Genomic DNA, 27,920 nt, shown 5'->3' with positions numbered 1-27,920 from the left:
CACCAGGACAAAGCTAAAAATTCTGAGTTATATGCTGAGCAGTAAGTGAAGGACTGTGGCTTAAGGTTTTCTCACATTTATTATATTCACATAATTTCTTCCGAGTATGGATTTTCCTATGTTGATTAAGGTGTGCACTCTGGCTGAAGGCTTTTTCACATTCATTACATTTATAGGGTTTCTCTCCTGTATGAGTTCTCTCATGCTGATTAAGATGTGTCCTTTGGCTGAAGGCTTTCCCACAAAAACTACATTCATAAGGTTTCTCTCCAGTATGAAGTCTATGATGTTCCGTAAGGGATGTGATACGGCTAAAGGCTTTACCACACTGATTACATTTATAGGGCCTCTCTCCAGTATGAATTCTCAGATGTTGAGTAAAGGATGAATGTTGACGGAAGGCTTTCCCACATTCATTGCATATAAAAGGTTTTTCTCCTGTGTGAATTCTCTGATGTTGAATAAGATGTATCCTCTGGCTGAATCTTTTCCCACATTCATCACACTTATAGGGCTTCTCTCCTGTGAGGACTATCTGAGGTTGAGTAAGAGATGAGTTTTGGCTGAAGGCCTTCCCACATTCACTGGGTTTCCCCTCAGTATGAATATGAGTAGTAAGAAGAATATGTTGATTGAAGATTTTTCCACACTCATTATATTCATAAGGATTCTCTCTTACATAGTTTCCCTGATAGTAAGTCAAGTCTGAATTATGCTTGATGCTATTTCCTTGTGTGTCAGAATTAAGGGGTATTTTAATTGAAGGAATTCTCTGATGCATAACAAGGTTTGAGTTCAGATTATAGTTTTCCCCAAATCTATTACATTCAAGGCTTCTCTCCTGTGTGATCTTTTTGTGGGTGAAAGATACTTGTCCTAAATGTCTCTGCTGGTTTTCTTGGTTAGATTCTAACCGGTAATCAAAATCCCAGAGTCCACCTAAGATGGAGTACCAGAAACTGTCTCCTGTTAAACTCTCCATTAGCATGTCACAGGTTTTATTTTCATCAGAAATACTCTGGTTTGATTTTTTTATTTCTGGACTATTCTCCCCATCTAAAAGAAATTCAGAACATATAAACACTTTTCAGTATTCTCTGTTTTGTAAAAGAAATTATTGCATAGTGAATTACCAAATGAAACTTGACAGTAATGCAGACAAGGCAAATGTGGCATTAAAAGTTTTGAAATATGGCCATGTAACAGGGGAAAGACTATAGAAGGATGACGAGAAGCAGTGAGCAGGTGGAAATTTTAAAATATGTGTGGTAATCATAAAAAGAAGAGATCAATCAGGAGCATACATAGTCGAAAGGAAATGGAAAGAAGAATAAGAAATACCAGGGTAAGGTCTGTGTTCAGAGGTGGGAGACAGAGAAAAGACTACTTAGAGAAGACAGGTCCAAGTCCAAGACCTTCTAAATCTCACCTGTGGATTATTCTATTATAATGCCAACTACTTGTTTATTTTAAAAGTATTTCTTCTGATTTTTAATCTTTTGTTTAAAATGATAAAACCAATACTTGCTTATAGTAACATATCCAATGTATAAAGTTAAGAATTTCACCCCCTAAATGTAATCATTGTTAAGTCTGGAGCCTCTCTTGCCAGATTTCTCCTATATTCACATAAACATAAATGTAACCATGTTTTGAACAAGCATGACACATGGATTGCGGTAAAAACAAAATTTCATTTCAGTCTCCCACTGCTTCTTTAAACTTTATTTAGTGGGGGTATTTTTCCTCTGCTTCTGTATGAAGATTTGGGCAGGACCCATGCTCTTCCTTTAATTATTAGGTAACAGATACTCCTACTGTTACATTAAGTTGCAAACACAGTCTCTATTCAGTAATTAAAGTGTTCAGTCATGTATAGTATTCAAAACTTCAAAATTAATCCCTCTCCCCTTCCCTGGGCTGTTACAGAGTCAATATTCCTCCTTCTCTCTCCCTGCCTCTCCCCTCCTCTACTCCTTCCCTGCTAGTCTTTTCCCTGCTTCTACTCTGCTTCTTTCTCCCCTTAACTATTTCCCTACACACCTCTTCCTTCACTCACTAACTCTTGTTTAATTCCCCTCTAACAAGAGTTGGAGGGTAGCAGCTGTGTGGAGGGAAGAGAGATCAAGAGATAGGCCAGTTTTTGTACAGTAGCTTCACATTCTCAGCTTGGTGGATGTTTAAAACAGACTCACTTTTGGGAACTTTTATGACTCTTGGAAAGTTCTAGCTAGACCCCTCTCTCTCCGGTCATTTCCATGATCTAGGATAGATATATTTCTATTTTGGGTAATCCCTTGGGACCAGCCTTAGGGCATGAACCCTACTGGACGAGATCCAAGATCATGTTGGCTGACTCATGAAAAACACTCATAATACCTTGTCCCAACAAAACTTGGGTAGCGCAGACTGATCCTAACACAGCAGCTTCTCCTGGCTCACCCATCAAAGCCACTTCCTTAGTCAGAGTCAGCTGTTCTCAGGCCTTGTACTGCTTTAGCTTTCTCAGACATGAATCATGCACTAGTCCTGGTCTTCTACCCATAGGGGAGGTATGTACAAAGCTGTACGAGTGGTCCCTTTTTTTTTTTTTTTTAATTTATTTATTTTTATTTTTATTTATTTTTGGCTGCGTTGGGTCTTTGTTGCTGCACGCGGGCTTTCCCTAGTTGCGGCGAGCAGGGGCTACTCTTCGTTGCGGTGCGCGGGCTTGCCATTGCCGTGGCTTCTCTTGTTGCGGAGCCCGGGCTCTAGGTGCGTGGGCTTCAGTAGTTGTGGCACGCGGGCTCCGTAGTTGTGGCTCATGGCTCTAGAGCACAGGCTCAGTAGTTGTGGCACACGGGCTTATTTGCTCCGCGGCATGTGGGATCTTCCCGGACCAGGGCTCGAACCCGTGTCCCCTGCATTGGCAGGCGGATCCTTAACCACTGTGCCACCGGGGAAGCCCCGAGTGGTCCCTTTGAAGCTGGCACATATGCTTATGGTCAAGGACACTTGACAGCAAAAGAGGCAACATTAATAAATAATTATGCCAGCAACTGTCCTGGGAAAATAAAATAGAATTATACCATAATACTGTTTTGTATTTTGCTTTCTTACATTATTGCACATCATGAACACATTTCCATGTCATCAAATACATTTCCACATAATTTTTAAAGGACTGTAAAATATCCAATTTTATGCATGTGCCAAAGTCAATTCACGTTTAGGTTACTTCGGGCTTATTCTTATCACAAACAGCACAACATGAAGAGTTAGTTGGCTGAACATGCAATAGAAATTTTAAAAAGAAAAAAAAGTCCAAGTCAGAAAATAAACTTACTCTGGTCAAGAATTAAATTATATGTGGAAAAAATGTGATTTAAAAGATTCATTTTAAACCAGTTTATCATTTCAACCGAATTATCAACTGGACCACTTTATTTTCAGATAAAATGCTTTTGTCTGCTCAGGGACTTTGGCTCTAAAACAGTTGGAATAATTGGCTGGAGCTCAGAACACTGTCTTTTCTATTCTCTTAGCACCAAAATCCATAGGCTGCTGACCTGGCTCCTGGAACCACAGGTAAGTGTGGTGCTCTAGGCTCCTACAGCCTAGGAGTAGATTTCAGGGCATTCACTGCCTAAGGCCTATCTTCCAGAACTTTCATTTATCCCTGGAAACAGGACAGCCTGATCAACATACCAGGAGGAGTGATAGTGCATGAAATGTACAGGTACTGCTCCCCCATGGTAGACACCCTCAAGGCACATCAGATCTTCAACCAAAGGGTTGCCACCCGGCTAGACGCCAGGGGACAGGGTCTAGACTCCAGATGGAGACAATGATTATCTTGGGCTTTAAAGCAGTTTTGAAAAACAAACTCTAGTCTCTTTGCTCCAGCTCCTCACCTAACCCGAGCCCCTATGTTAGTAGACATGACTGCAACTGCCCTTAAGAGGAGGGTGGTCACTGCTAAGGATGAACACCCTCATCAAGCATTATACGGGGGCTTCCCTGGTGGCGCAGTGGTTAAGAATCCGCCTGCCAATGCAGGGGACACAGGTTCGAGCCCTGGTCTGGGAAGATCCCACATGCCACGGAGCAACTAAGCCCATGCACCACAACTACTGAAGCCTGTGCTCTAGAGCCTGCGAGCCACAACTACTGAGCCCGTGCGCCTCAACTACTGAAGCCCACGTGCCTAGAGCCCATGCTCCACAACAAGAGAAGCCACCGCAATGAGAAGCCCGTGCACCGCAATGAAGAGTAGCCCCCGCTCACTGCAACTAGAGAAAGCCCGTGCGCAGCAACGAAGACCCAATGAAGTCAAAAAAAAAGATGATAGCATGACATTCATAAACACAAATATAATCTAAAATTTGGGAAGAGAATGTGGGTGAAATACTGAGGCTAGAAATGTAGAAATGGGAAAATGAACATAGAAAGGCCACTTAAAAGCACGATACTACAGAGTGAACACCAAGTCCATAAGAATATATGCCTTTAGAAGAATAAGGAGGGAGGGAGGGTATTTAAAGGAGCAGGTAGAGAGACAGGGGAGAGGCCAGAAGAGGCAAGAATGGCGTGTATCACAAGCCAGAGTGGACTTTCAAGAAAGTCAAGTCAGCACAGTTAAATGCAACACAATCATAGGAGACGATAACTGTGGTTTTTTAGTCACTGGATTTGACTGGAAGGAAGTCAGTGGTAATCTCCAAGAAAACAATTTTAGTAACACCAGTAGGACACCTTTGTCACATCACAAAGGTGAGCTAGAGAATTAGAACTGAGGCTATGGGATTTAGACAAGTTTAACGTGTTTGATAATAAAAAGAAAAAAAAAAAAGAATGAAAAAAGGGTAAAAATGGCAGAGGATTTTTGATATGGAGAAGGAAAAGATTTAAAGAATACCAAGAGGATGTATGAACAAAGAAGAGAAAGAAAATGCTTCGTGGAGATTTGCAACATCAAGGTATTTATGGACATTCAAACTAACACCTTCAAAATAAATTTGTGTTGTGTAAGTTTTTTAAATAATGAGTATATATTATCTGTTTAATCAGAAGAAAAGTAAGAGAGTCATTTCCACTTTGGAAAAATGTCAAATATGAACTGAATTTTTAAGAAGCATGCCTCTTTAAATCCCAGAGGCAGATGTTTGTAACACACTCAGTTAAGTATTTCAAAAGCGACTATTTTCCTTCACTGAGTTGCAAATACCCAAATGCTCGCTTCTCACCTGGATGAGTGTCTGGTGGGCTGTCTCTTTCCATCATCCACTGCTCCTCCTGCTCCAACTGAGTGATCACCTCTGGCTTATAAAGTTGATGCCCTATTCATGGGAAAAAATGTGTATCTTAGAATTTTATACTGGGAACAAAAATCTCTCTCAGAACTCATTTCCAACCTGTTTAATCTTTAGGGCCTCTGGATTTGGAAAGGGGAGGCTTCAGAGGCAGCAAACTAAAGCTACCCATCTCAAAATCAGGACCTTTCACCTGAGAAGAAAGCAAAAAACAAAGGTCTCTGTCTCCAGAACTGATTAGCATTCTTCCATCCTGGCCTGAACTATATACACAAAAGCTTTGAAGGTTTTCACTACTAAAGGAAAGAAACCCATGTAGAATGAGTTCCAGTCTTACAGGGATGCCATCCTTACCCAGTGCAACCAGGTTCCTATAGTTCTCCAGCATCACGTCTCGGTAGAGGTTCTTCTGAGCAGGGTATAGCTGGTCCCACTCCTCTCTAGTGAAGTCCACAGCCACGTCCTGGAATGTCAGTGATTCCTGAAACACCAAGTACATCCTTGCTCAGCCAGAAAACTTTTTTTTACAGGGGTCCTTAGGGGAAGAGGCAAAGGTGCTGCAGTAGACAAAGGTTAGGATGCCTAAACAGTTGTGCTGAAAGTCTTCAGGGCTCTGAGTAATCCAGGTCAAAATTTTGGAAGCAACAATTCTATCTTCTATCACCTTTCAGGACAGGTATAAAAACATGCATGAAATAATGCTTGCTTTTAGGCTTTTTACAACCTGCTGCAGAGGAAACTCTCTCGTATCATCTAAACGATTAAAAAGCTACATGGAAAATTCATGCTATTAAGATTTCAGAATTGAAACAATTCAGGATATGTTGAAATAGTGAAAGTAGGTATCAAGTTGGTGGATCATGTGTACATCCTTAACAGATTTTTAAGCTTTAGACAGAAGAAGAGAGAGAATATTCCAGTGTGTTTAAAAAGAAAAAAAAAAAAAGGCAACAAGGGCAAATAGGTTGAGAGTAGAAGGCACGTGATGCATGTTGGGATCAGTAAAAGAAAAAGCCCATCCTCTCCCTTTTTCTTTCTATAATTTTCCTGGACTGTTTAAGAGTAAGTTGCAGAGGGACTTCCCTGGTGGCGCAGTGGTTAAGAATCCACCTGCCAATGCAGGGGACACGGGTTTGAGCCCTGGTCTGGGAAGATCCCACATGCTGCGGAGCAACTAAGCCCGTGCGCCACAACTAACTGAGCCTGCGCTCTAGAGCCCGTGAGCCACAACTACTGAGCCTGCGGGCCACAACTACTAAAGCCCGTACTCCTAGAGCCCGTGCTCCGCAACAAGAGAAGCCACCCAATGAGAAGCCGGCGCACCGCAACGAAGAGTAGCCCCCGCTCGCAGCAACTAGAGAAAGCCTGCGAGCAGAAACGAAGACCCAACGCGGCCAAAAATAAATAAATAAAAATAAATAAATCTATTAAAAAAAAAAGAGTAAGTTGCAGAGGTGATGCCCCTTTACCCCTAAAAAATTTGTTTATTTCCTAAATACAAGGAATTCTCTTACGTAACAACAGTAGGATGATCAAAATCAGGAAATTAACATCGATACAGTGCTGTTGTCTAAGCTATATACTTATTCAGATTTCACTAAATGTCCTAATAATGTCCTTTATAACAAAAATCAAGATTTTTGGTTGTCTTGTATCTTTCGTCTCCTTTAATCTGCAACAGTTCCCCAGCCCTTCTTTGTATTTCCTAACACTGACATTTTGAAAGCACAGGCTAGTTATTTTGTAGAATAAACCTCAATTTGGGCTTGTCTAATGTCTCATCATGAGTAGATTCACACTATGCATTTATGGCAGGAATAGTCCAGGAGCGATGCTGGGTTCTTCTCAGTGAATTGTACGCATTGTTGACTAGTTCCATTACTGGCAGTGTTAACTTTGATAATTTGGTTAAGGTGGTTACCTACCAGTAATTTCCCCTCGAAGATTACTATTGAATCCTGTAATTACTAAGTTTCTTGTGGGGGAGATACTTTGTTCCGCCTCAAACTTTCACCCACTCGTTTTGGCTTTCACTGATAATTCTTGCCTGAACCAACTGTAATTTTCATGGTGCTTTTCTAATGCCGACACTCTTTGTACATTATTAGTTGGCTTTCTACTGTGCTGAAGCAGTTTCCCTTCCTATTTATTCATTAATTTATATGAGGTGGATTTACTTACTTATTATATTCTATAAGTTATAATCATTTACTATCATTATTTTTAAAATGCTCAGATGGTCCTAGATTTAGCCAGAAGAAGCCCCTTCAAACTTGCTTCTTTGTTCTTTTGAAATGTACCTATCATTCTTTGAGTACTTTACTTTTTGGGATAGAAAGATGTTCTTTCAAGGTTCATGTTGTGCTTTTCCTGCTCCAAACTTGGACTCAGCCATTTCTCAAAGGATCCCTGATTCCTTCTAATGGTCAAATACTGAGCAGCTCTGCTTCCCACTAGAAGATCTACAGGGTCACAGTCTGTCATGTTCTGCTCTGTTGGTCAAATACTGAGTGGCTATGTCTGGTTACTTTTAATGGAGAATGGCACTTGGACACCAATATCTGGGCACTAGATGTGTCCAATGCTACTGGAGTATTACTGCTTCTAGGCCCTCTCAGGGGTTGCACCTGGGAAAGAGAGGAATATACATAATGATGTATGTATACACACACAACTCCATACCCAATTCTGTATTTAGTTATATGTATTAAAACCCATGAGTCCACACTGACACCTCTAATTCTAATCCAACATGGCAAGGTTCATTCCATCCTTCTCTCTTTTCATATCTGTAATTCCCTTCTCTGACCATGAGAAACCTGGCTCCTATTATGCACAATGAATTTACTTATTTGCTCAATCCTAGAAGGTAAAGAAAGTGGTTTCAGTATTGCTAACACATGTCTCAGTGCAAAACAAGCCTACAAATGAGAGTTCACTATTTAGAACTGTTTTGCTTTTAGCCTGAGGATATAGAGTATAAATAACTATTTAGGTTCAAAAGTTAACTCCTTTTCAGTGTGGTTATATCAGTAATTTGAAGTACAGTTTGGTTCACTTGTTTCTGTTTGTATTCAATTTAAAGCCCTCCTCCCATATCGCCCCACTCCACTCCCTCTTTTTCACCCCAGTCCCATATAAGCCCTACAAGTAACCAAACTCATTAGACTCAAGTTTACCCTTCCAATGTCTCTTTTTGCTCAAACAAGCAAATAGATTTATATGCATATTTTAATAATATTTGTTTGCGCCGGGTCTTAGTTGCAGCAGGTGGGCTCCTTAGTTGTGGCACACGAACTCTTAGTTGCAGCATGCATGTGGGATCAAGTTGCCTGACCAGGGATCAAACCCGGGCCCCCTGCATTGGGAGTGTGGAGTTTATCCACTGCGCAACCAGGGAAGTCCCTATGTGCATATTTTTATTTCCTCTTCTTTCTTACACAAAAGTAGCATTTTACAGATACTCTTTTGCACTTTGATATTTTTTCACTGAACAGCTTATCCTGGAAATCCTTCCACATCAATTCATAGATATCTTCCTCATTCTTTTTTATAACTGGATGGGACAGTGTGAATGTTCCACAATTTATTTAACTAGTCTATTAACAGACATTTTAGCTGCTTTCGACTCTCTTGCTACTACAAATCATGCTGTAATGAATTATCTTTTATGTATATTATTCTGCAATTGCATGTAAGTCTATCTCTAGAATCCAAAAGAGTGTATGAATCTGCAATTTTGATATATATTGTCAAACTGACCTCCACAGGGGTTGTATCAGTTCTGTAATTATCTATTGCTGTATAACAAACCACCCCCAAATTTAGTGGCTCAAAACAACAACAATCATTTATTTTGCTCACAGAATCTGTAACATGCGCAGGACTCAGTGAGACTAGCTCATCTTTGTTCCACTTTGTTTCAGCTGGGGCGGCTCAACTTTGGGCTGTAGGATTCACTTTTAAGAGGCTCATTCATGTGGCTGGCAAGTTGGTGCTGGCTGTCAGCTGTGAGCTCAACCAGGGGCCTCAGGTTCTCTCCATACGGGCCTCTCCACAGGCTGCTTGGGCTTCCTCACGGCATGGTAGCTGGACCTCAAATGCAAAACTCCCAAGAGAACCAGCTTTCATCATCCAGCCTCAAGAGTCACATAGCTTCACTAAAAAAAGAGGTGATATATGTATATGTATAACTGATTCACTTTGCTGTACAGCAGAAACTAACACAACATTGTAAATCAACTAGACTCCAATAAAAATTAAAAAAAAAAGTCACATAGCTTCAGTTCCACCAGTCACAGGCCTGCCCAGATCCAAGGGGAAGGAACACACTCCCACATCTCTTGATAGAAAGAGTATTTAAATCATAGTATATGAGGAGCCTATGGAATGGGAGAAATTGTGCCATTTTCAGAAAATACAATCTGCTACTGTCTACCCTCTGAATGTAAACATTCACATCCCTCCCACATGCAAAATACACTCATCTTCCTCAAGACCCCCATGTTTCATCCCGTTAGAGCGTCAGTGTGAAGTCCAGGATCTTGTCACCTATATCAGGTCCACATGCAGATGAGGATCTTTGAGCGCAGTTCCTCAGGTACAGTTCCTTGAAAGCTTTCTCCCTATTTTTCCTTCTGTGAGCTAAAGAAATAGTTATCTGGCCCCACCCTCTACCCTTCACAAACTCGAAGTGGTGGGAAAGGCATAGAAATAACCACTAGAGACACTCCCATTCAAGTACACAGCAATTCATAGCAATTCTAAAATGTAGCTGAGCTGGGTACATGTTGAGAGGTGTGAATGACAAATAGTTTTCTTTTCAAGCTCAGTAATTCCTGGCTCCTTTATATTTATTTTTTAGACTTTTTTAAAAATTGAAATATTGTTTATGTACAATATTATATGTTACAGGTATAGAGTATAGTGATTCACAAATTTAAAGGTTATACTCCATTTATAGTTATTATAAAATACTGGCTATATTCCCTGTGTTGTATATCCTTGTAGCTTATTTTATACATAATAGCTTGTACCTCTTAATCCCCTACCAATTGTATTGCCCCTTTCTGCTTCCCTCTCCCCACTAGTTTGTTCTCTATATCTGCAAGTCAGCTTTTTTTGTTTTATTCACTAGTTTGTTGTGTTTTTTAGATTTCACGCATAAGTGATATCATACAGTATTTGTCTTTCTCTGACTTACGTCATTTAGCATAATGCCCTCCAAGTCCATCCATGTTGCTGCAAATGGTAAAATTTCATTCCCTTTTATGACTGAGTAGTATTTTGTTGTGTGTATATATATATATATATATATACCACATGTTTATCCATTCATCTGTTGATGGACACTGAGGTTGCTTCCACATCTTGGCAATTGTAAATGCCACTCTGATCATTGGGGTGCATGTATCTTTTCAAATTAGTGTTTTAGATTTTTTTGGATATATACCCAGGAGTGGAATTGCTGGGTCATGTGGTAGTTCTATTTTTAGTTTTTTGAGAGACCTCCATACTGTTTTCCACAGTGGCTGCACCAATTTACATTCCCACCAACATTGTATGAGGGTTCCCTTTTCTCCACATCCTCGCAAAAATTTGTTATTTGTGTTCTTTTTGATGACAGCCATTCTGACAAGTGTGAGGTGATATCTCATTGTAGTTTTGATTTGCATTTCACTGATGATTAGCAATGTTGAGCATATTTTCATGTCTGGTTCCTGTATATTTCTTTTTTTATCTTCTTTTTCCTCTAGCATTTTACTTTAGGCAGCCAGAAGCTGACAGTTGGCACTTTCAATCTTCTACCTGTAAATCTCCTTAAATAGATCATTGAGTCCATTAAGTATATTTCCTATTTTCCTTGTTACTGGAGGTGACAGTGTTGACCAAAATTCCTTCTTCAAGCTTCCCCTTTCCTCCAGCTCACAGTAAGATTTTCCTTATTATCCTTTAAGCCCTGTGAAAGGTCCCATAGGCCTCCACTAACTCTCCTTGAGGCCGTTATGATTCTACTAATAATCTTTTCCTTTCCATCTTCTGCCCTTTGTTCAACTGGCTCTGCTGCAAAGCCGATGCCACATGTTCTATGTTTGTTTTGGTAGCACACCACTTCCAGGTAACAAAATCTGTACCAGTTATTTATCTATCTCTGCATAATAAACCACCTCAAAACTTGGGGGATTAAAACAGCAACTATCATTGATTTTGCTCACAAATCTGTAATCTGGGCATAACTTAGTGGGGACAGCTTGCCTCTGATCTACATGGCATCAGCTGGGAGGGCTTGACTGTGGTTTGGAGAGTCTACTTTCAAGATGGCTCACTCACATGGCTGGCAAGTTGGTATTGGCTCTCACTGAGAGCTCAGCCAGGTCTGTGGGCCTTGGTTCCTCTCCATGTAGGTTTCTCCATGAGCTGTTTGGATTTGTGTGTGTGTGTGGCAAGGTGGCTGGATTTAGACCAAGCATCATGAGAGAATGAAGCGGAAGTCTTACTGCCTCTTATGACCTGCCTTGAAAGTCACATAGTTTCACTTCTACCGGTCACAAGCTTGCACAGATTCAATGGAGGGAACACTGACCTCGATGTCTCTTTTTTTTTTTTTTCAAATATTTATTGCATGCCTTCTATGGACCAGACATGGGAATGGACAATAACTAACACATTTTTTTTAAAATTTATTTATTTATGGCTGTGTTGGGTCTTCGTTTCTGTGCGAGGGCTTTCTCTAGTTGCGGCAAGTGGGGGCCACTCTTCATCGCGGTGCGCGGGCCTCTCACTATCGTGGCCTCTCTTGGTGCGGAGCACAGGCTCCAGACGCGCAGGCTCAGCAACTGTGGCTCACGGGCCTAGTCACTCCGTGGCATGTGGGATCCTCCCAGACCAGGGCTCGAACCCGTGTCCCCTGCATTGGCAGGCAGATTCTCAACCACTGTGCCACCAGGGAAGCCCTCGATGTCTCTTGATGGGATGAATGTCAAAGTCATTGTATAGAAAGCATTTTGGATGGCAGATATTTGGTCATTTTTCTGGAAATGCAATCTGCCACACACTCACATTAGCAATGTAAGAGAGTGTCTGTTTTCCCAAAGTTTTGCCAAGAGAGTATGTTATCAAGCTTGTGGAAAATATCAACCCCGTAGGAAATACAAAGCTTGGTGATAAAATGTCAAGCTTTCTCTAGTTTTAATTTAAATTTCCTCTTGTTATGAGTACAGATGAACATTTTTCCTGTGTTTAAGATGCATTTGAATTTTCTTTCCTGTGAATTGTCTTTTTATGTTGTTTGTACATTTTTTCAATTGGACTCCTAATCTCTTACCTGATTTAGAGGAGTGTTTTATTATTATTAGAAAGACTACTATTATTATTAGGAAGATCACCCCACTACAATTTGAGTAGCAAAAATATTTTTCCGAATTTGACATGTCTTTTTACTTTGCTTACAGTTTTCTTTTCTCATACAGATTTTTGGGTATTTTTAAAGAGTTGAACCCATCAATTTTTTCTTTTATGGCTTCTGGATTCTCAGTTGTAATTAGAAAGTCTTTACTCAGTGAACGCTATAAAGGAATTCTCCCATTTTATTCTTGTGTAACTTCTATGGCTTAATTTTTCACATTTAAATATTTGATCAGTTTGAAGACTATTCTGATGTAAAGTATGGGGTATGGATTCAACTTTACCTTTTTCCAGGTGGCTCCACAGAAATACCATCAATTATTGAATAAACCATCTTTTCACCACTGGTTTGAGATGTGACCTATATTATATGCTAAATTCCTATTTGTTTAACAGATATTTATTCAGTGCTTCCTACGTGCCAACTATAGTGCTTGAGATATACTAGTGAACAAGAGACTAAAATTCTCTTCCTTTATGAAACTCTAGCAGAGGAAGTAGACGATAAACATGATAACTAGGTAAATTACATAGTGTGTTAGAAGATAAAAGAAGAGTAGAGGAAGAGGGTTTGAGAATGTGGAGGTAAGGCAGTTGCAATTTTATATAAGGTGGTCAGGAAAGATATCATTGAAGAGGTGACAATGGAGAAAAGACTTGAAAAGTTAACAGTACAAAGGCAAGAGTGTGTGTGGCATGATCAAGGACGATGAATGAGGCCAGGGTAGCTAGAGTGGAATGAGCAAGCGGGAGAAGTAAACGATAAAGTCAGAGAGGTAACAGGTCCGGATTCTGCAGGACTGTTTAGGCCATCATAAGGACTTTGGCTTTTACTCTGAGTGAAATGGGAGCCATGCGTTTTGAGAACAGGAGTGACATGGTCTGATCTACCATTACCCTGCTATTTCCTGGGCTACATCTTTTTTTTTTTAAACATCTTTATTGGAGTATAATTGCTTTACAATGGTGTGTTAGTTTCTGCTTTATAACAAAGTGAATCAGCTATACACATACACATATCCCCATATGTCCTCCCTCTTGCGTCTCCCTCCCACCCTCCCTATCCCACCCCTCTAGGTGGTCACAAAGCACCGAGCTGATCTCCCTGTGCTATGTGGCTGCTTCCCACTAGCTATCTATTTTACATTTGGTAGTGTGTATATGTCCATGCCACTCTCTCACTTCGTCCCAGCTTACCCTTCCCCCTCCCCGTGTCCTCAAGTCCATTCTCTACGTGGGCTACATTTTTTGAAGTCATCTTTTTTCTTCCTTTGTCTTTATCCCTCTCACTAATCTCTGCTGTTTCCCAGAGCAAAGCACTCAAGTCCACCTATTTTTCTCCATCTTCTAATTTTATGGTATTACTTTCTATCATCTAGAATACTGCAATAGCTTCCTAAGGGATCTCTCCCCTTTCCTTTCTTGCCTTTCACAAATGCACTTACTATCTAGCATGCACCAGGGTGATGTTTAAAGTAGAATTCAGTTACTTATTATGTTACTACCTTGCTTAAATTCTCTCAACGGCTTTCCACTGCACTTAGAATAAAAACTGAACTTCTTATCATGGTCATAAAGCCCTGTATACGTAGCCCCTGCATACTTCTCCAAGCTTATTCCAAGTCCCCCTCTCCGTCCACTCCAACAACAGTGGCCTTCTTTTGATTTCTCAAATATACCCATAGTTTTTGTACATGATGTTTGGCACATGCCTAAAATGCTCTTTTCCACTTACTTTTTTTTTTTTTCCAAATCTGCTTTTTTATTGACCTCAGAAGCTGTCATCAAGCTTCATTATATCCAATTTAGTTTTCTCTGGTACACTGTTTATAATTAAAAAAATTTTTTTTAATAAATTTATTTAATTTATTTATTTATTTATGGCTGCATTGGGTCTTCATTGCTGCACGCGGGCTTTCTCTAGTTGCAGCGAGCAGAGACTACTCTTCGTTGCGGTGCGTGGGCTTCTCACTGCGGTGGCTTCTCTTGTTGCAGAGCACGGGTTCTAGGCGCGCAGACTTCAGTAGTTGTGGTACGTGGGCTCAGTAGTTGTGGCTCGCGGGCTCTAGAGCGCAGGCTCAGTAGTTGTGGCGCATAGGCTTAGTTGCTCTGCGGCATGTGGGATCTTCCCGGACCAGGGCTCAAACCCCTGTCCCCTGCATTGGCAGGCGGATTCTTAACCCCTGCGCCACCAGGGAAGCCCTAAAATATTTTTGAACAGGTGTATTTATACGGTTCAAAAAAGGTCTCACATTCCTGGTACAATTGACCTGGTCCCCACCTCCATTCCCACAGATAATCGCTATTATCAGTATTTTATGTATTCTTCTAGAGTTTCTTTGTGTAAATATAAGCAGATACAAATTTCTTATTCTTTCCAGTGCCCTGGTGCCCAGGTATACAGCAGTTCAATTGGGTTGCAACCTGTGAACAGATGTTGCTATGAGATTGTAGAGATGGTCTACTTACTTTTTATAACTCCTATATTCTCCTTCACATCTCACCTTAAATTTTGCTTCCCCAGAAAGTTCCTCCCTGATTCCCTAATGCATATTCATAACGCCTTATTCTTATTATGTATAATAAACATCTCAATTTGCAATTCCTTAGTATATCTGCTGAATGTCTGTCTCTGCTAAACAACTTGGGTTTAGGACCATGTCTGTTTTGCTCACTGATGTAGTTCTGATGCCAAGCACAATTTCTGGCACATAGCAACTGCTCAAAAAATACTTGTTGAATGAATGAATCATCTTTCTTCTGAACAAAGTAAATGGTTCTGGAAAATTAAAGCAAACTCCTCTGGCTAGAATGCCAAGAAGCAGATACGCTACCTTAGTTCTCAATGTCTTTCTATCCCTGTCTGTGGGGAGCCTTACAATTAAGAGTAAACTGAGTGAATCTATTCCTTTCAACCCAAAGCACTGATACCAAATAAATGCTAAAGCTTGGCAGACGGTCTCCTTATGGTCCCTGCTCTTGCTCAAGTTCTATTTCCTGTCTTTTCTAATGTCCAAATACTACCTCATATCAGCACAAATTCAAACTCTCCTTTCCTCATGAAGTCTTCCCTCGCCCCTCTATTCTTATTTTTCCCTTTCTTTTCTTTTTTTTTTTTAATTTATTTTTATTTTTTTGGCTGCGTCAGGTCTTAGTTGTGGTGCGTAGGCTCTTCATTGTGGCACGCGGGCTTCTCTCTAGTTGTGGCGTGCAGGTTTTCTTCCTCTAGTTGTGGCACATGGGCTCCAGGGCGCGGGGGCTCTGTAGTTTGCGGTATGCGGGCTCTCTAGTTGAGGCGCCTGGGGGCTCAGTAATTGTGGTGCGCGGGCTTAGTTGCCCTGCGGCATGTGGGATCTTAGTTCCCTAACCAGGGACTGAACCTGCGCCCCCTGCATTGGAAGGCGGATTCTTTACCACTGGACCACCAGGGAAGTCCTGGTCCCCTCCAGTCTTATTTATTTATTTACTTATTTATGGCTGCGTTGGGTCTTCATTGCTGCGCGCGGGCTTTCTCTAGTTGCGGCGAGCGGGGGCTACTCTTCGTTGCGGTGTGTGGGCTTCTCATTGCAGTGGCTTCTCTTGCTGGGGAGCACAGGCTCTAGGCGTGCGGGCTTCAGTAGTTGTGGCACGTGGGCTCTACAGCGCAGGCTCAGTCGTTGTGGCACATGGGCTTAGCTGCTCTGCAGCATGTGGGATCTTCCCGGACCAGGGCTCGAACCCATGTCCCCTGCACTGGCAGGCGGATTCTTAACCACTGAGCCACCAGGGAAGCCCCCGCCACTCCAGTCTTAATTGGACTTCTCTCCTCTCTGAGCACCTGCTGTATTTGTTGTCTTTGGCATTCAGAAAAGAACGTAACATTACACTTTTCTGAATATTAATTGTGTGATGCAGGCTTTAAAAAATCTCCTCCAATGAGTTTGCTACCTGTGGATAATGATTATCTCATAACAACATGGAACAACAGAAGTCCTCCCTTCTGAAGCAATCAAGACTGGTATCTGGTATGTACCAGCTGGTTAAAGTGGAGATCCATAAACAATATCTCAAAGATTTATACATTTAAATTTAAAATACATAAGTGTACATTTATTCCCTTGTCTTTTGATATGAGAATGATTTTAATGATTGAGGGCCCATATCCAAAATGTATCACTTCCTGTTTCATTAAATCAGAACCAGCAAATGACTCTTAGGAAATAATACTGGTGTAGAACCCTCTGAGATTTTTAGGATTTTCCTTCAATGTTTTACAGTTTTGCTCGCACCTAATTTGACAGCAATATTTTAAAAGGTGACTGGCATTTACTGAGTCTTTCCAAAGCATTCAACTAGTTTTCATAGAAACAACTTATCATACTTATACCTCATAGAGGTTTACATCATACTTGATCAAATTGTAACAACAGGTTTAAACAGGTTTTGGAAGAGACACAACAGATTCTGGATAAATATTAACTTGTGGCAGCAGATGTTCTCAGGTACATTAACAGTCCTGTTACCTTCAAGCAGTCACAGTGACTTGGGCATCATTCATTGTTTGCAGACAGAGTGGCAAGTGTTGTTTGAATTCTAGTGAGCTATTTAAGGGAAGGGTGATTAAAACACAGTCTATGGCTTCTTGTGTTACCTTTACAACATCTAGCTCAGACATGAGTCCATGATCTGGTAAAAGTGCTGAAGAAGAGAAGAGCTATAAAGGGGCACATAAGGAGAGTGGGAAACATCCCGTAGAGATTAGCATCTGTCACAAGAGTCTCAAGTGCTCTGGATTTTGGGGGCTTAGTACTTCTGAAAATTGAAAAATAAAAGTGCCTGCATTCTGAGAACTATAATAGCATTTCAGAGGAGAGTAAAACTGAACTTACCTGAGACAGCTGTATCTGTGATCCAACATTCATTTCCTTCTCCATGTTTCCCTCCTGGGAAAGTACAGCATTCTGAGAAGGCATTACTGGGAAAAAGAGAAAAGAAGAATCTTGTCAACATACGACATTAAGGCTGAACCTAAACCTTGGACCTTTTGTTTTGGATTAGGATGGCAAATGGTTTAGAGAGAAGCCCTCTAAGACATAAGCCTAAAGGCTGGGTGACTTAACTGTGACATTCTCGTTCCTCTATCACATTGAGGAACATAATGCAGGACTTTCTCTCCTCTGTAGTATAACTCCACTTGTTGTGACATATGGGAAGCTCAAAGGTGCTCACTGGTTTTCAGCCCTAGCTACACATTTGGGGAATTTTAAAAAGATGCCAATGCTTAGCCCCTATTCCCAGAGATTCGGATTTAATGGTCTAGGGTGATCCTGGGCAACAGCATTTTAAATTTTGAAGTCTCCAAGTGATTCTAAGTGGGAAATGAGAACCACTGAGATGCGGTGATGCCGAGAACATATGTTAAGGGACTATTCTTACCCTTTAATGGGATAAATTCATCCCTAACCTCAAACTCCAGACATCTCCTCTACTCTCTTTAAGATGACCCTTCTAATATAGAAATGAGATTTCACTCTTTTCATTTTTCAGAATGTTCGCTTTCCTTTTTGAGTACCTGGATTCAGTCCTCCACCAGGATGACTACACCTCTTTGCAGTTCTTAAGTTGTAATGTCCCCAAAGCCTTGTTCTCTTCTAGCATGACAGTCAGGAGATACACCAGTACTAGCAGCTTCAGTATCCTTGTCAGTCCCTGAAGGCTGATTTTTCCCAGTGCCTTATAGGAAACAGCCACTCCCAGGTATTAAAGGTGCCTCAACTCATGAGAGGGTCAGGAGCCAGTGGATATCCATGAGAATGACTTCTGCTTCCCAGGAGCAGCCACTCTCAGAATCTTGCCTTGTTCATGCAGAGTTGAGATGCAGAGGTTCCTGAAAGTGGCTATTACCTTCGTTTTTTTCCCTAAAGGCATCAATCCTTCATGTACAGACTTCACTATGATATTCGAATCTGCCTCCTGGTTGAGCAGTTTCAGGTCCTGTAATGAGATGCACCAGAGTCAGCAGAAGAAATCCAGCAGTGTCAGTCACCTAGGGACCTAGCGAGACTATAAAGAGACACACAAACTATTCATTCATAAAGATAGAGCACTGTAGGATGTGGAATTCTTTAAAACAAACAAAAAGCATTTTTAGAATTCCTCAGATTACAAAGAGCAGAGATGTACAGATGCATCAACTACAACAAACTTAGCCTCAGTCCTCTCCCACCTTCTTCTCAGAACAGAAAACATGTGGTCCTTGCCCAGAGGAAGACTTTCAAATAGAGTTGTCTTCTCCTCAGAAAGAAGAAAAAACACCAATACCAACAACAGAGTGAAATGTACGGATCTGCTAATAATCATGAGAGAATACATTTGTTCTCTGCTCACAAAAGTTGACCTGAAAAACTTTTCTCAAAAACTATTGATAGCAATGAAGAATGAAGTCATTTCTGAGAAGAAAAAGAGAAAACTGCAGTTCCAATGGAGTGGCCCTGTTAGATAAGGAAGCCATTCAAGCCAAGACATGGCACGATTCTAACATTTTACAACCAGTTGACTAAGAGGCAGACCTTTCAAGAGTAATTTAAAAGCACTTTAAGAACCAGGTCCTTATTTTACCAAGCAAAAGCTCTAAAAAGGTCCTATGGTCTGAAGAGTCAGGTAGAATCTACGAGGATGTCCTGAGGTTTCAAACCCAATCACCTGAAAACCATTTATTCACAACAACAAAAACAGCACTAACCATGTTAGTGGACAGGGTTTCTCCTTTATATGTGTGAACCCAAGGCAATGAGGAACATTTCAAATATATTATACATTGTATACAAATATAGCTAGTTTGAGAATACTTTTTAAAAAAAATATTTATTTACTTATTTATTTGGTTGTGCTTAGTTGTGGCAGGTGGGCTCCTTAGTTGCAGTTCATGGGCTCCTTAGTTGTGGCATGCGAACTCTAAGTTGCAGCATGCATATGGGATCTAGTTCCCTGACCAGGGATTGAACCCCCGCCCCCTGCATTGGGAGCGCAGAGTCTCAACCACTGCGCCACCAGGGAAAAAAAGTCCCCTGAGAATACTTTTTATGGCATCTGATGGGACTAGGGTTCCTTAAAATACACCTTTGGAAATGCTGATTTAGTTCTCAGTTCCTTGGTTTAATGAAGGATTCTGAGTGTAATGAATTCTTGGCTTAATGAAGCTCTAATCACAGAGCTAAGTGAAAGAGCTGGTTCTAGAACACTTAGGTCTTCTGATTCAGCCCTGGGCTCTTTCTAGTATACACTAAAGTCCTTTTTGCTACTTGTTTTCTCCCTTTTCCTTTAAAAAAAATCCGATCCCCTTCTTTTCATAATTTCCCTTTTAATTCCTATATTGGAAAGAACAAAAAAAGAGAACCACTCCCGACCCACAAACTGTGCAATTCCTCATACAACAAACGGGTGGAGCTTTCCAGAGAAAGAGACTGCAGAATTGCCAGTCTTTTTCAAACAAGTAACCATGATGGCTGGGAAAGTAACAAATTCCCTTGACTGCTTAAAGAATACTAGAATTATAGTCAATTCAGAGGAAGAATGATTCTGGCTTAACAGTTTTCATTTTCACCCCAAGCTCTTCCAAAAATCTGAGTGAACTTCACTGCCCATAGAAAACCTATGCCGTGGTTCTCAATCTGGGCTGTGCATTAGACTCAGCCCAGATTTAAAATGACACAACAGATGCATATATATAGGGCCAGATGCATATATATATATATATATATATATATAGGGCAAGGCTCTACCCAAGAGCTACTAAATCAGAATCTGTTGAGAAGAATTCTGGCATCCACATATTTTTTAAATGCCCCACAAGTGATTCTGATGCAAGCAAGAACTCAGAACAACTATCAGAGCCTTTCATTTCCTTCACACCCTCAATCCCAATGATTTTCACCATCATTCTACTTCAGTCACCCACTTCTAGGGCCGAACCACTTCTGAAATCTTTCTTACCTTACACAACACTAGACTGTGAATCGGGAGACCTAGGTTCTAGACTAGATGGGGAAGAAAATGAAGGCAGGAGTAGTGGTTTAATAGATCGAGGGAAAATAGACAAAAGAGCAGTGTTTATCAAAGTGTGGTCTGAAGATCACTTGAATCACGATATTTGTTGAAAAGCAGACTCACTGGTCCTATCCTAGATCTCATGAAATAGCACCTCTGGAGATATTATTGGCCCAAGAATTTGCATTACAAAGTATTTCTTCCCTGGAATCAGTCCGTTCTCTCCAGCCTCCCTACAGGCACGAATCTAGCACCTATCTTCTCATTCCTAGATCTTCAACTTTATCTTTCACTTTTATTGACTCCTTCCTATCATCATTTAAAATCATTTAATGTCTCTCCCAACATTAAAATTTTTCACTGGTTTTCACACCCCTTTGCAACTACCATTCTTTCTTTATTCAAGGCCACAACTCTTCAAAGGATTGTCGATACTTGTCTCTACTTCCTCATTACCCATTTATTTTTCAATTCTCTGTAATCTTGCTTCTGTTCTGCCATCAGCACTCCCCTGAAATTGCTCTGGTCAAGAATACCAAACTCTCTTTTGTAGTTCATGCAGTGGACCTCATTACTTCTTGCTTTCCTGAGCTCTGATGGTATCTGGTACTGCTGACAGCTGCGTCTTGCTTTACTTCAGTGGGTTATGATCTAATCCCTTTTCCTCTGCCTACCATTCACATATTGTTGTTCCTTAGGATTTTCCAAAATCTACTCTCGCTCTCTCCACACTTGAAGTAAAGGGATCTTTAAAAGATCTGAACCTGACTGTATCAGTCCCTCACTTGAAATTCTTCAGCAGCTTCCTTAGGCTGGAGTACAAAGCCATAAAGAAACCTATGACCTGCTTCCTGTTCCCTCTCAAGCCACTCTGCTGTTTGCTTTTGAGGGTTCATACACAGCATCCTGCTTTTAGGTGTTTAAATATGCCATGTATGGGATCCACCCCCACCTCCTCCCCTAGCAATACTTACGCTTCCTTCAGGTCTCAGCTTAAATCAAGTAAGATTTTGACATCACGGACCAAGTGAGGCCCCCTTGTTCACACCTTCCTTCTTTAGGTAGCACTTTTTATTGTTGTAATTATTGTACAGTTATCCATCTTTATTTATACCTCACTACTGTGTGATGTTAACCTCCATGAAGGCAGGAATCTGTTCTGTCTTGCTTAACTATTCTAATTTCAAGGCCCGGTATGTGATTCATAGTAGATATGTATCAAATATTTGCTAAATGAGTAAATGAAAGGGTTCTGGTGTTTGCTCTTCTATTTTTTAATTTTTTAATTTTCTATTTTGAACCAATTTTAGACTTAGAGTAAAGCTGCAAAAGTAGTACACAGTTCTTAAATACCATTTACCCTACTTGTCCTAATATTAATATTTTACATAACCATGGTACAATGATCAATACCAGGAATTTAACAATATTATTAATTCAAATTATTCAAATTTCACCAGTTTTTCCACTAATATTCTCTGATCCAGGTTCCCACATGGCATTTAGTTTTTATTTTTCCTGAGTCTCCTCCAATCTGTAACAGCTCCCCAGGTTTTCTGTCTTTCATGAGCTTGATACTTTTGAAGAGTACTAATGAATTATTTTGTAGAATGTCCCTCAATTTGGGTTTGTCTGATGTTTTCTCAGGGTTGGAATGAAGTTAAGATTTTCAGCAAGAATAGCACAGAAGTGACGTTGTGTCTTTCTTAGTGCATAATATGAATGGGTTTATGATGTAGATATGTTTTATGAATGGTAACGTTGACCATTATCACCTGGTTAAGGTGGTGTTTACCAGGTTTCTCCACTGCAACCATTATTAATATGGTGTTTGCTTAATGGTGATTTCTCTATTTCCCTCTTTCCTACTAATTATTAATTGGAATTTTTCCATAAGGAAAAGCTGTTCCTTAGCTCTAATTTATTTATATCTGTATGGACTTATGGATATTTGTTTTATTCTATGAGTTAAAATGCAAAACATTATTATTTTATTATACAAACTGTTCCAGCTTTGGCCATTAGGAGGCTCCTGTGTTATTCTGACCAGCTCAGCTATTTTGAACACTTCCTGGCACCATAAGATGTTCTAGGCTCTTGTATTTTCCCTGACCATCCCTGGAATCAGCCACTTCTCCAAAGAGCCCTGGTTCCATTTACTGGAGAAGTGTTTAGACACAAAAATCTGGGTACCAGCTGTGCTGCTTGCTACTGGTGTATCATTGCTTCTAGGCCCTCCAGGAGACTGAGCTACGAAGTATATATGTATGCATATCAACCATACATATACATACTTCTATTGTGTTTGTCTATATATTAAATACCATGAGTTCACACTGACACCTCTGATTCCAATCCGATACCACAGGGCTCATTTTGGTCTTCTTCCTTTTCTCATTGGTAACTTCTTTCTTCAACAGTGAAAAATTGTTGGCTCTCACTATCTACAATATATTTACTTATTTGTTCAATTCTGGTATACACACAAAGTAGTTTCAGAATTACTAACTCATACCCTTGTGAGAAACACATTTACTAGCTTGATTACAGCATTTATGTAGAGTTCTCTTTGTCTTTAACCTTACAGTATCCAGTCAAGATAGTGGTTCCTAAAGTTACTTAGGTCAGTTCTTTTCTTTGCCACTTCCTTCAGTGAGGTTATGTCATTCATTTGTACTACAGTTATGTTTATTTGTTAGTGTTCGTATTCATTCTCTTCTATTTTTACAGCCGTCCCCTGGTATCCCTGGGGGACTGGTTCCAGAATCCACTGCAGATACCAAAATCTGAGGATGCTCAAATGCTTTATATAATATGCTGTGTAGTATTTATATATAAACTATACATATCCTCCTGTATACTTTAAATCATCTCTAGATGACATTACTTATAATACCTAATACAGTATAAATGCTACATAAACAGTTGCCTGCACATGGCAAATTCAAGTTTTGCTATTTGGAACTTTCTGGAATTTTTTCCCCAAATATTTTCCATCTGCAGTTGGTTGAATATATAAATATGGAAGCCGAAAATACAAAGGGCTGAATGTAGTCTATTTACTCTCAGGTGGCTTCACCCATTACTACGGTTTCACTGATCATCTTTTTTGAGCTATATAACCACATACACTCTTACTGGACATCCCCACCTACCTCGTGGGTTTGTTGTGAGGCTTAAGGGATTAAATATTTGTAAATATTTAGATCATATTAGCACTTAGTTAGCGGTATTTATATATTTTACATATTATTCTTACTCTATCATATTCCCTGTCTCAATGAATAGCACTACCAAACCTGAAACCTGAGTGCCATTCCTGACCTCTTTCCTTCCCTTAGTCTCATTCCCCAATCAAACGTCAAATCCTGGTAAATTTCCCTCCTTAAACACGTAGTGAGTGTTCCATCTTCACTTCCACTACCTTTATTCAGGTATCATCTCTCACTTTGATTACTGCCACACCCATCTAACTGGTCCTTGACTTTAGTCCAACATTTTCTTCACACTGCAGCCAGAGAGATCTTTCTCCACACCCCTTCTCTACTGTGGAAACACCTTCACTTTATTTTCTGACAAATATTAAAATGAAAGTTTTAGTAAATACAGAAAAGCAGAAAAAAAATCACCTATAATATCATCACCCAGAGATAACCAATTACTTTTTCGGGATATAGCCTTTCAGGCTTTTCCTTCACAAACACACACACATACTCATGCACATTATAATATGGCATGTTATTTCTTTTTTGAAACCTGGATTTTAATTGATAATATTGTATATGTCACTTCATGGTAGAAAACAAAAATCTAAATATTCATTAAAAAAAATAGGCTCATAGTATATTCCATTGCATGTGATACCTAAAGTTTATTTAACAAGTTTATTATTAATAGACATTTAGGTCTCTCTCTCTCCTTCTTTCTCTGCTGTTACAGACAACAGCAAATATTATACAGTTTTGGCATAATTTTGCCTGACTATTTCCTTAGGATAAATTCCTAGCAGAGGAACTGCTGGGTAAAAAGGAAGGCAAAAGGTGTTCAGGAAGGTGTATCATTTTACATATTCATCAATATATGATAGTGACCATTAGCCAATGTTAGGTATTATTCTTTTTAAATCTAATACACAAATAAAATTTAACTGCTGCTTTAATATGCAATTCTTAGATAACATGTAAGGTAGGACTTTTCATATTTTTAACTTTTATATTTTTTCTTTTATAAATTACCCTTTTGTGTCAATTGTCCACTTTTCTACCATATTGTAAGAGTCCTTTATTACATAGTCTGCAATAAAGGATTAAATGAGCAGGTCTGAATGGTCCAAACTCTGCATATTCCAAGGAAAGGTTTGACTCTGGCCTGGCTCCTGGTAGATAACCTATAAGCCCCTGAAACATCCTGTCTGTTAAGAGTTTCTCTGTTTACCTGAGGCCTTGGGACAGGTCAAAAAGTTTATGCTAACAATGGGATTTATGGTGGGAACCTTGGGCCATGTGGTATCAGCTTGCCCACTGGAGGAGCTGGAGACTGGAGGTCAGCAAAATGGATGGTCAGCCATGCTTATATGACCAACTTCCAATAAATACTGTGGACACCAAGGTTTGAATGAGCTTTCCTGGTTGGCAGTACTGCATACATATGGCCACACATCATTGCCCGGAGAATTAAGGACTACTTGCACAAGTCCATTGAGAGAGGACAGCTGGAAGCTTGCACCTGGTCTCTCCTGGACCCTGCCTTACATGCTTTTTTTTCATTGCTGATTTTAATCTGCATCCTTTCACTGTAATACTCATCTTACTGGGAGTATAACAGTTTTGCTGAGTTCCGTGAGTACTTCTAGAACATCACTGAACCTGAGAATGGTGTTGGGGACCTCTGAACACAGATAGTAACCAGCAACTCCCTTGTCATAACATAGATAACAAATATAGTCTTCACTTTATCATCTGTCTTTAATTTTTGCTGCTTTCTAAAAAGAGCTAATATTTAAAAATTTTACCTTATAAAACCTGGGGTTTTTTTTCTCTCTGTATAGGTTCTAAGTGCGTGTGAGGGTTTTTGTTTTGTTTTGTTTTCCTTACACAGATTATACACGTTAACAAGGTTTTTTTTTTTTTTTTTACACATTCTACATAAAAACATGAGTATGCAAAACATGGGTGTACACAGAGTAAAGTATGTGTGCCTTTCAACTTCTCTTCTACTCTACTTCCCTCCCTGGAGGTAACTCATTGTCAGTCACTTGGTTTGCATCCTTTTCTGTGTATTTATGAACATACATAATATAACCACATACATACTTAACATAATGCACACCATACTATATTCATTGTTCTGCAACATCCTTTATTCACTAAATGTCTTAGAGATCTTTCTTTGTGTGTTAACTTCACAATAAACTACATAATAAACTATCTTATTCTATTTTATAGCAGCACAATATTCGACTGTATGGGTCTATCACAATATGTTTAACCACATCCAGAGTGAACATTTAAGCTGTACCTATTTCTCAAATTACAAACAATATCGTAATAAACATCTTTGTACATACTTCCCTGTGCACCTGTGCAAGTATTTCTGCAGGACAGATCTTAGAATAGAATTTCTGAACCACAGAGTGAGCTCATTTAACATTTTGGTAAATGCAGTCAAATTGCCACCCAAAATACTTCCTCAACTGTACAACCGGTGCCCTTCCCCCCTGCACTTTCCTCAACACTTTGTATCACCAATATTTTTATATTTTGCCAGTCCAGTGGGTGAAAAATATGTCTTCATTTGCATTCTATGGTTACTTATGAAGTTAAGCACTTTCTTCATTGGTTTCCTGTATCTTCTATAAATTACCTGTGCATATCCTTTGCCCACTTTTCTTTTTTCTCTTTTCTTTTTTCAACAAGTCTCTTTACATATTTTGGACACTTTCTCTAACACATGTTGCAAATATTTTCTTCATATCTCTAATTTTTAGCCCTTTGTTCTTTTCAAATACAAAAACTTTAAATTTTGATATCATTAAATTAATGAATTTTCCCCAGAGGGTTTTGTGTCCTGTTTGGGTGGTTTGGTAGGGCTACAGCATAAAGTGCAAGGGTGGAAGGCCAAGCAGTATGCAATACTAAGGTCATAAAGGGCTTTGAGGGCACTGCTAAGAAACTAAAACATTATCCTGATGGCAGCAGGGAAGCATATAAAAGTTTTCAGCAATAGAGTGACTTTCAACAAATTCTCCATTTAATAAGAGCACCTACTAAGTGCCATGGTCAACTCTGTCTCTTAGAAAATGGTAACTTTTGTATCTTTTACATTTCCCACAATTCAAAATAACTAAAAGACACAGAAAGCTCATTATGTCAAAAGACACAATTAGGGGGATCTGCTCTGCCACATATTAAAACAAAATGGTATCAGTGCAGAAACTGTGAGGGCCGTGAAACAGTCTAGAAACAGATCCGAGTGTACACACGCCTGTAGAATAGAATAAAAGCGTCACTTCAATTCAGTGGGAAAATAGATGATGTCAAGACCACCGAGGAAAAGGCATATTCGTATCTAACACGTTATCACAAAATTAATACCCAGTAGGTTAAAATGTAAAAAAAAAAAAAGCTATTTAAAAAATCCTTTAAAAGTATTACAAGAAAATAAAGGTGAATGTTTTAATACTCTTGAAATGGGGAAAACTTTCCAAAAATGAAACCCACCCACGCCTATACCAAAATAAATTGCAGAAGATATTAGAGGAAAATAGGTTTGTAATCTTGGAATGGGGAGGCCTTCCTATCAAAGGGGCACAGGGTGTCCAAGAAGCCTAAGGGCGCCGCTGGGGGGCTCCGAGTCGACCGGAGGGGCGGCGTCCGCGACCCGGGACCCCCGGGCTGCCGCCCGCCCTGCCCCCTCGCCCGCCGCCCGGCCCGCGGGGGCCGCACTCACCCGCCTCCACAGACAAAGGGCGCCCAGGGCGGCTCCGCCCCCTGACGACGACACCGCCGCAGCCCGTCCGGACCCAAGCGGGAGAGATGATGAGGGCCCTGATGCCTGAGCCAGTGACGCCCAGTGACGGGGCCCCTGGGGCTGGACCAGCCGCCGGCGCCAGCCGAGCTCTGACGAAAGCCTCCAAGCAATGGCGGCCACGCCGCGCTGGCTTCGGCTCTACGATACGCATGCGCCGGCGGCGCCCAGGGC

The 27,920-nt window shown here is 40.2% G+C and overlaps 1 protein-coding gene across 1 annotated transcript; it reads right to left on the bottom strand.

The window, feature by feature from the left end:
• Positions 1-13: 13 nt before the first annotated feature.
• Positions 14-27,832, bottom strand: ZNF713 (zinc finger protein 713). Its single transcript, XM_061209874.1, has 6 exons — positions 27,669-27,832; positions 18,579-18,668; positions 17,564-17,649; positions 5,646-5,772; positions 5,226-5,318; positions 14-1,056 (listed from the first exon to the last, which is right to left on the bottom strand). The coding sequence occupies exons 3-6, from the start codon at positions 17,645-17,647 to the stop codon at positions 14-16; spliced, it is 1,347 nt and encodes a 448-aa protein (XP_061065857.1). The 5' UTR covers positions 17,648-17,649; positions 18,579-18,668; positions 27,669-27,832.
• Positions 27,833-27,920: the final 88 nt, after the last annotated feature.

Source organism: Eubalaena glacialis, chromosome 13 (genome assembly GCF_028564815.1).
Source record: "Eubalaena glacialis isolate mEubGla1 chromosome 13, mEubGla1.1.hap2.+ XY, whole genome shotgun sequence".
NCBI lineage: Eukaryota > Metazoa > Chordata > Mammalia > Artiodactyla > Balaenidae > Eubalaena > Eubalaena glacialis.
This window is presented reverse-complemented; position numbering and strand designations above follow the sequence as displayed.

What these genes read in the sequence shown, in the direction of transcription:
- ZNF713 (XM_061209874.1), bottom strand. Translation starts at nt 17,647, where the DNA reads ATGCCTTCTCAGAATGCTGTACTTTCCCAGGAGGGAAACATGGAGAAG. An exon ending in TAGGAACCTGGTTGCACTGG is followed by an intron (nt 5,319 to 5,645) that starts GTAAGGATGGCA and finishes TCCCATGAATAG; the next exon opens with GGCATCAACTTTATAAGCCA. An exon ending in CCCACCAGACACTCATCCAG is followed by an intron (nt 1,057 to 5,225) that starts GTGAGAAGCGAG and finishes AATTTCTTTTAG; the next exon opens with ATGGGGAGAATAGTCCAGAA.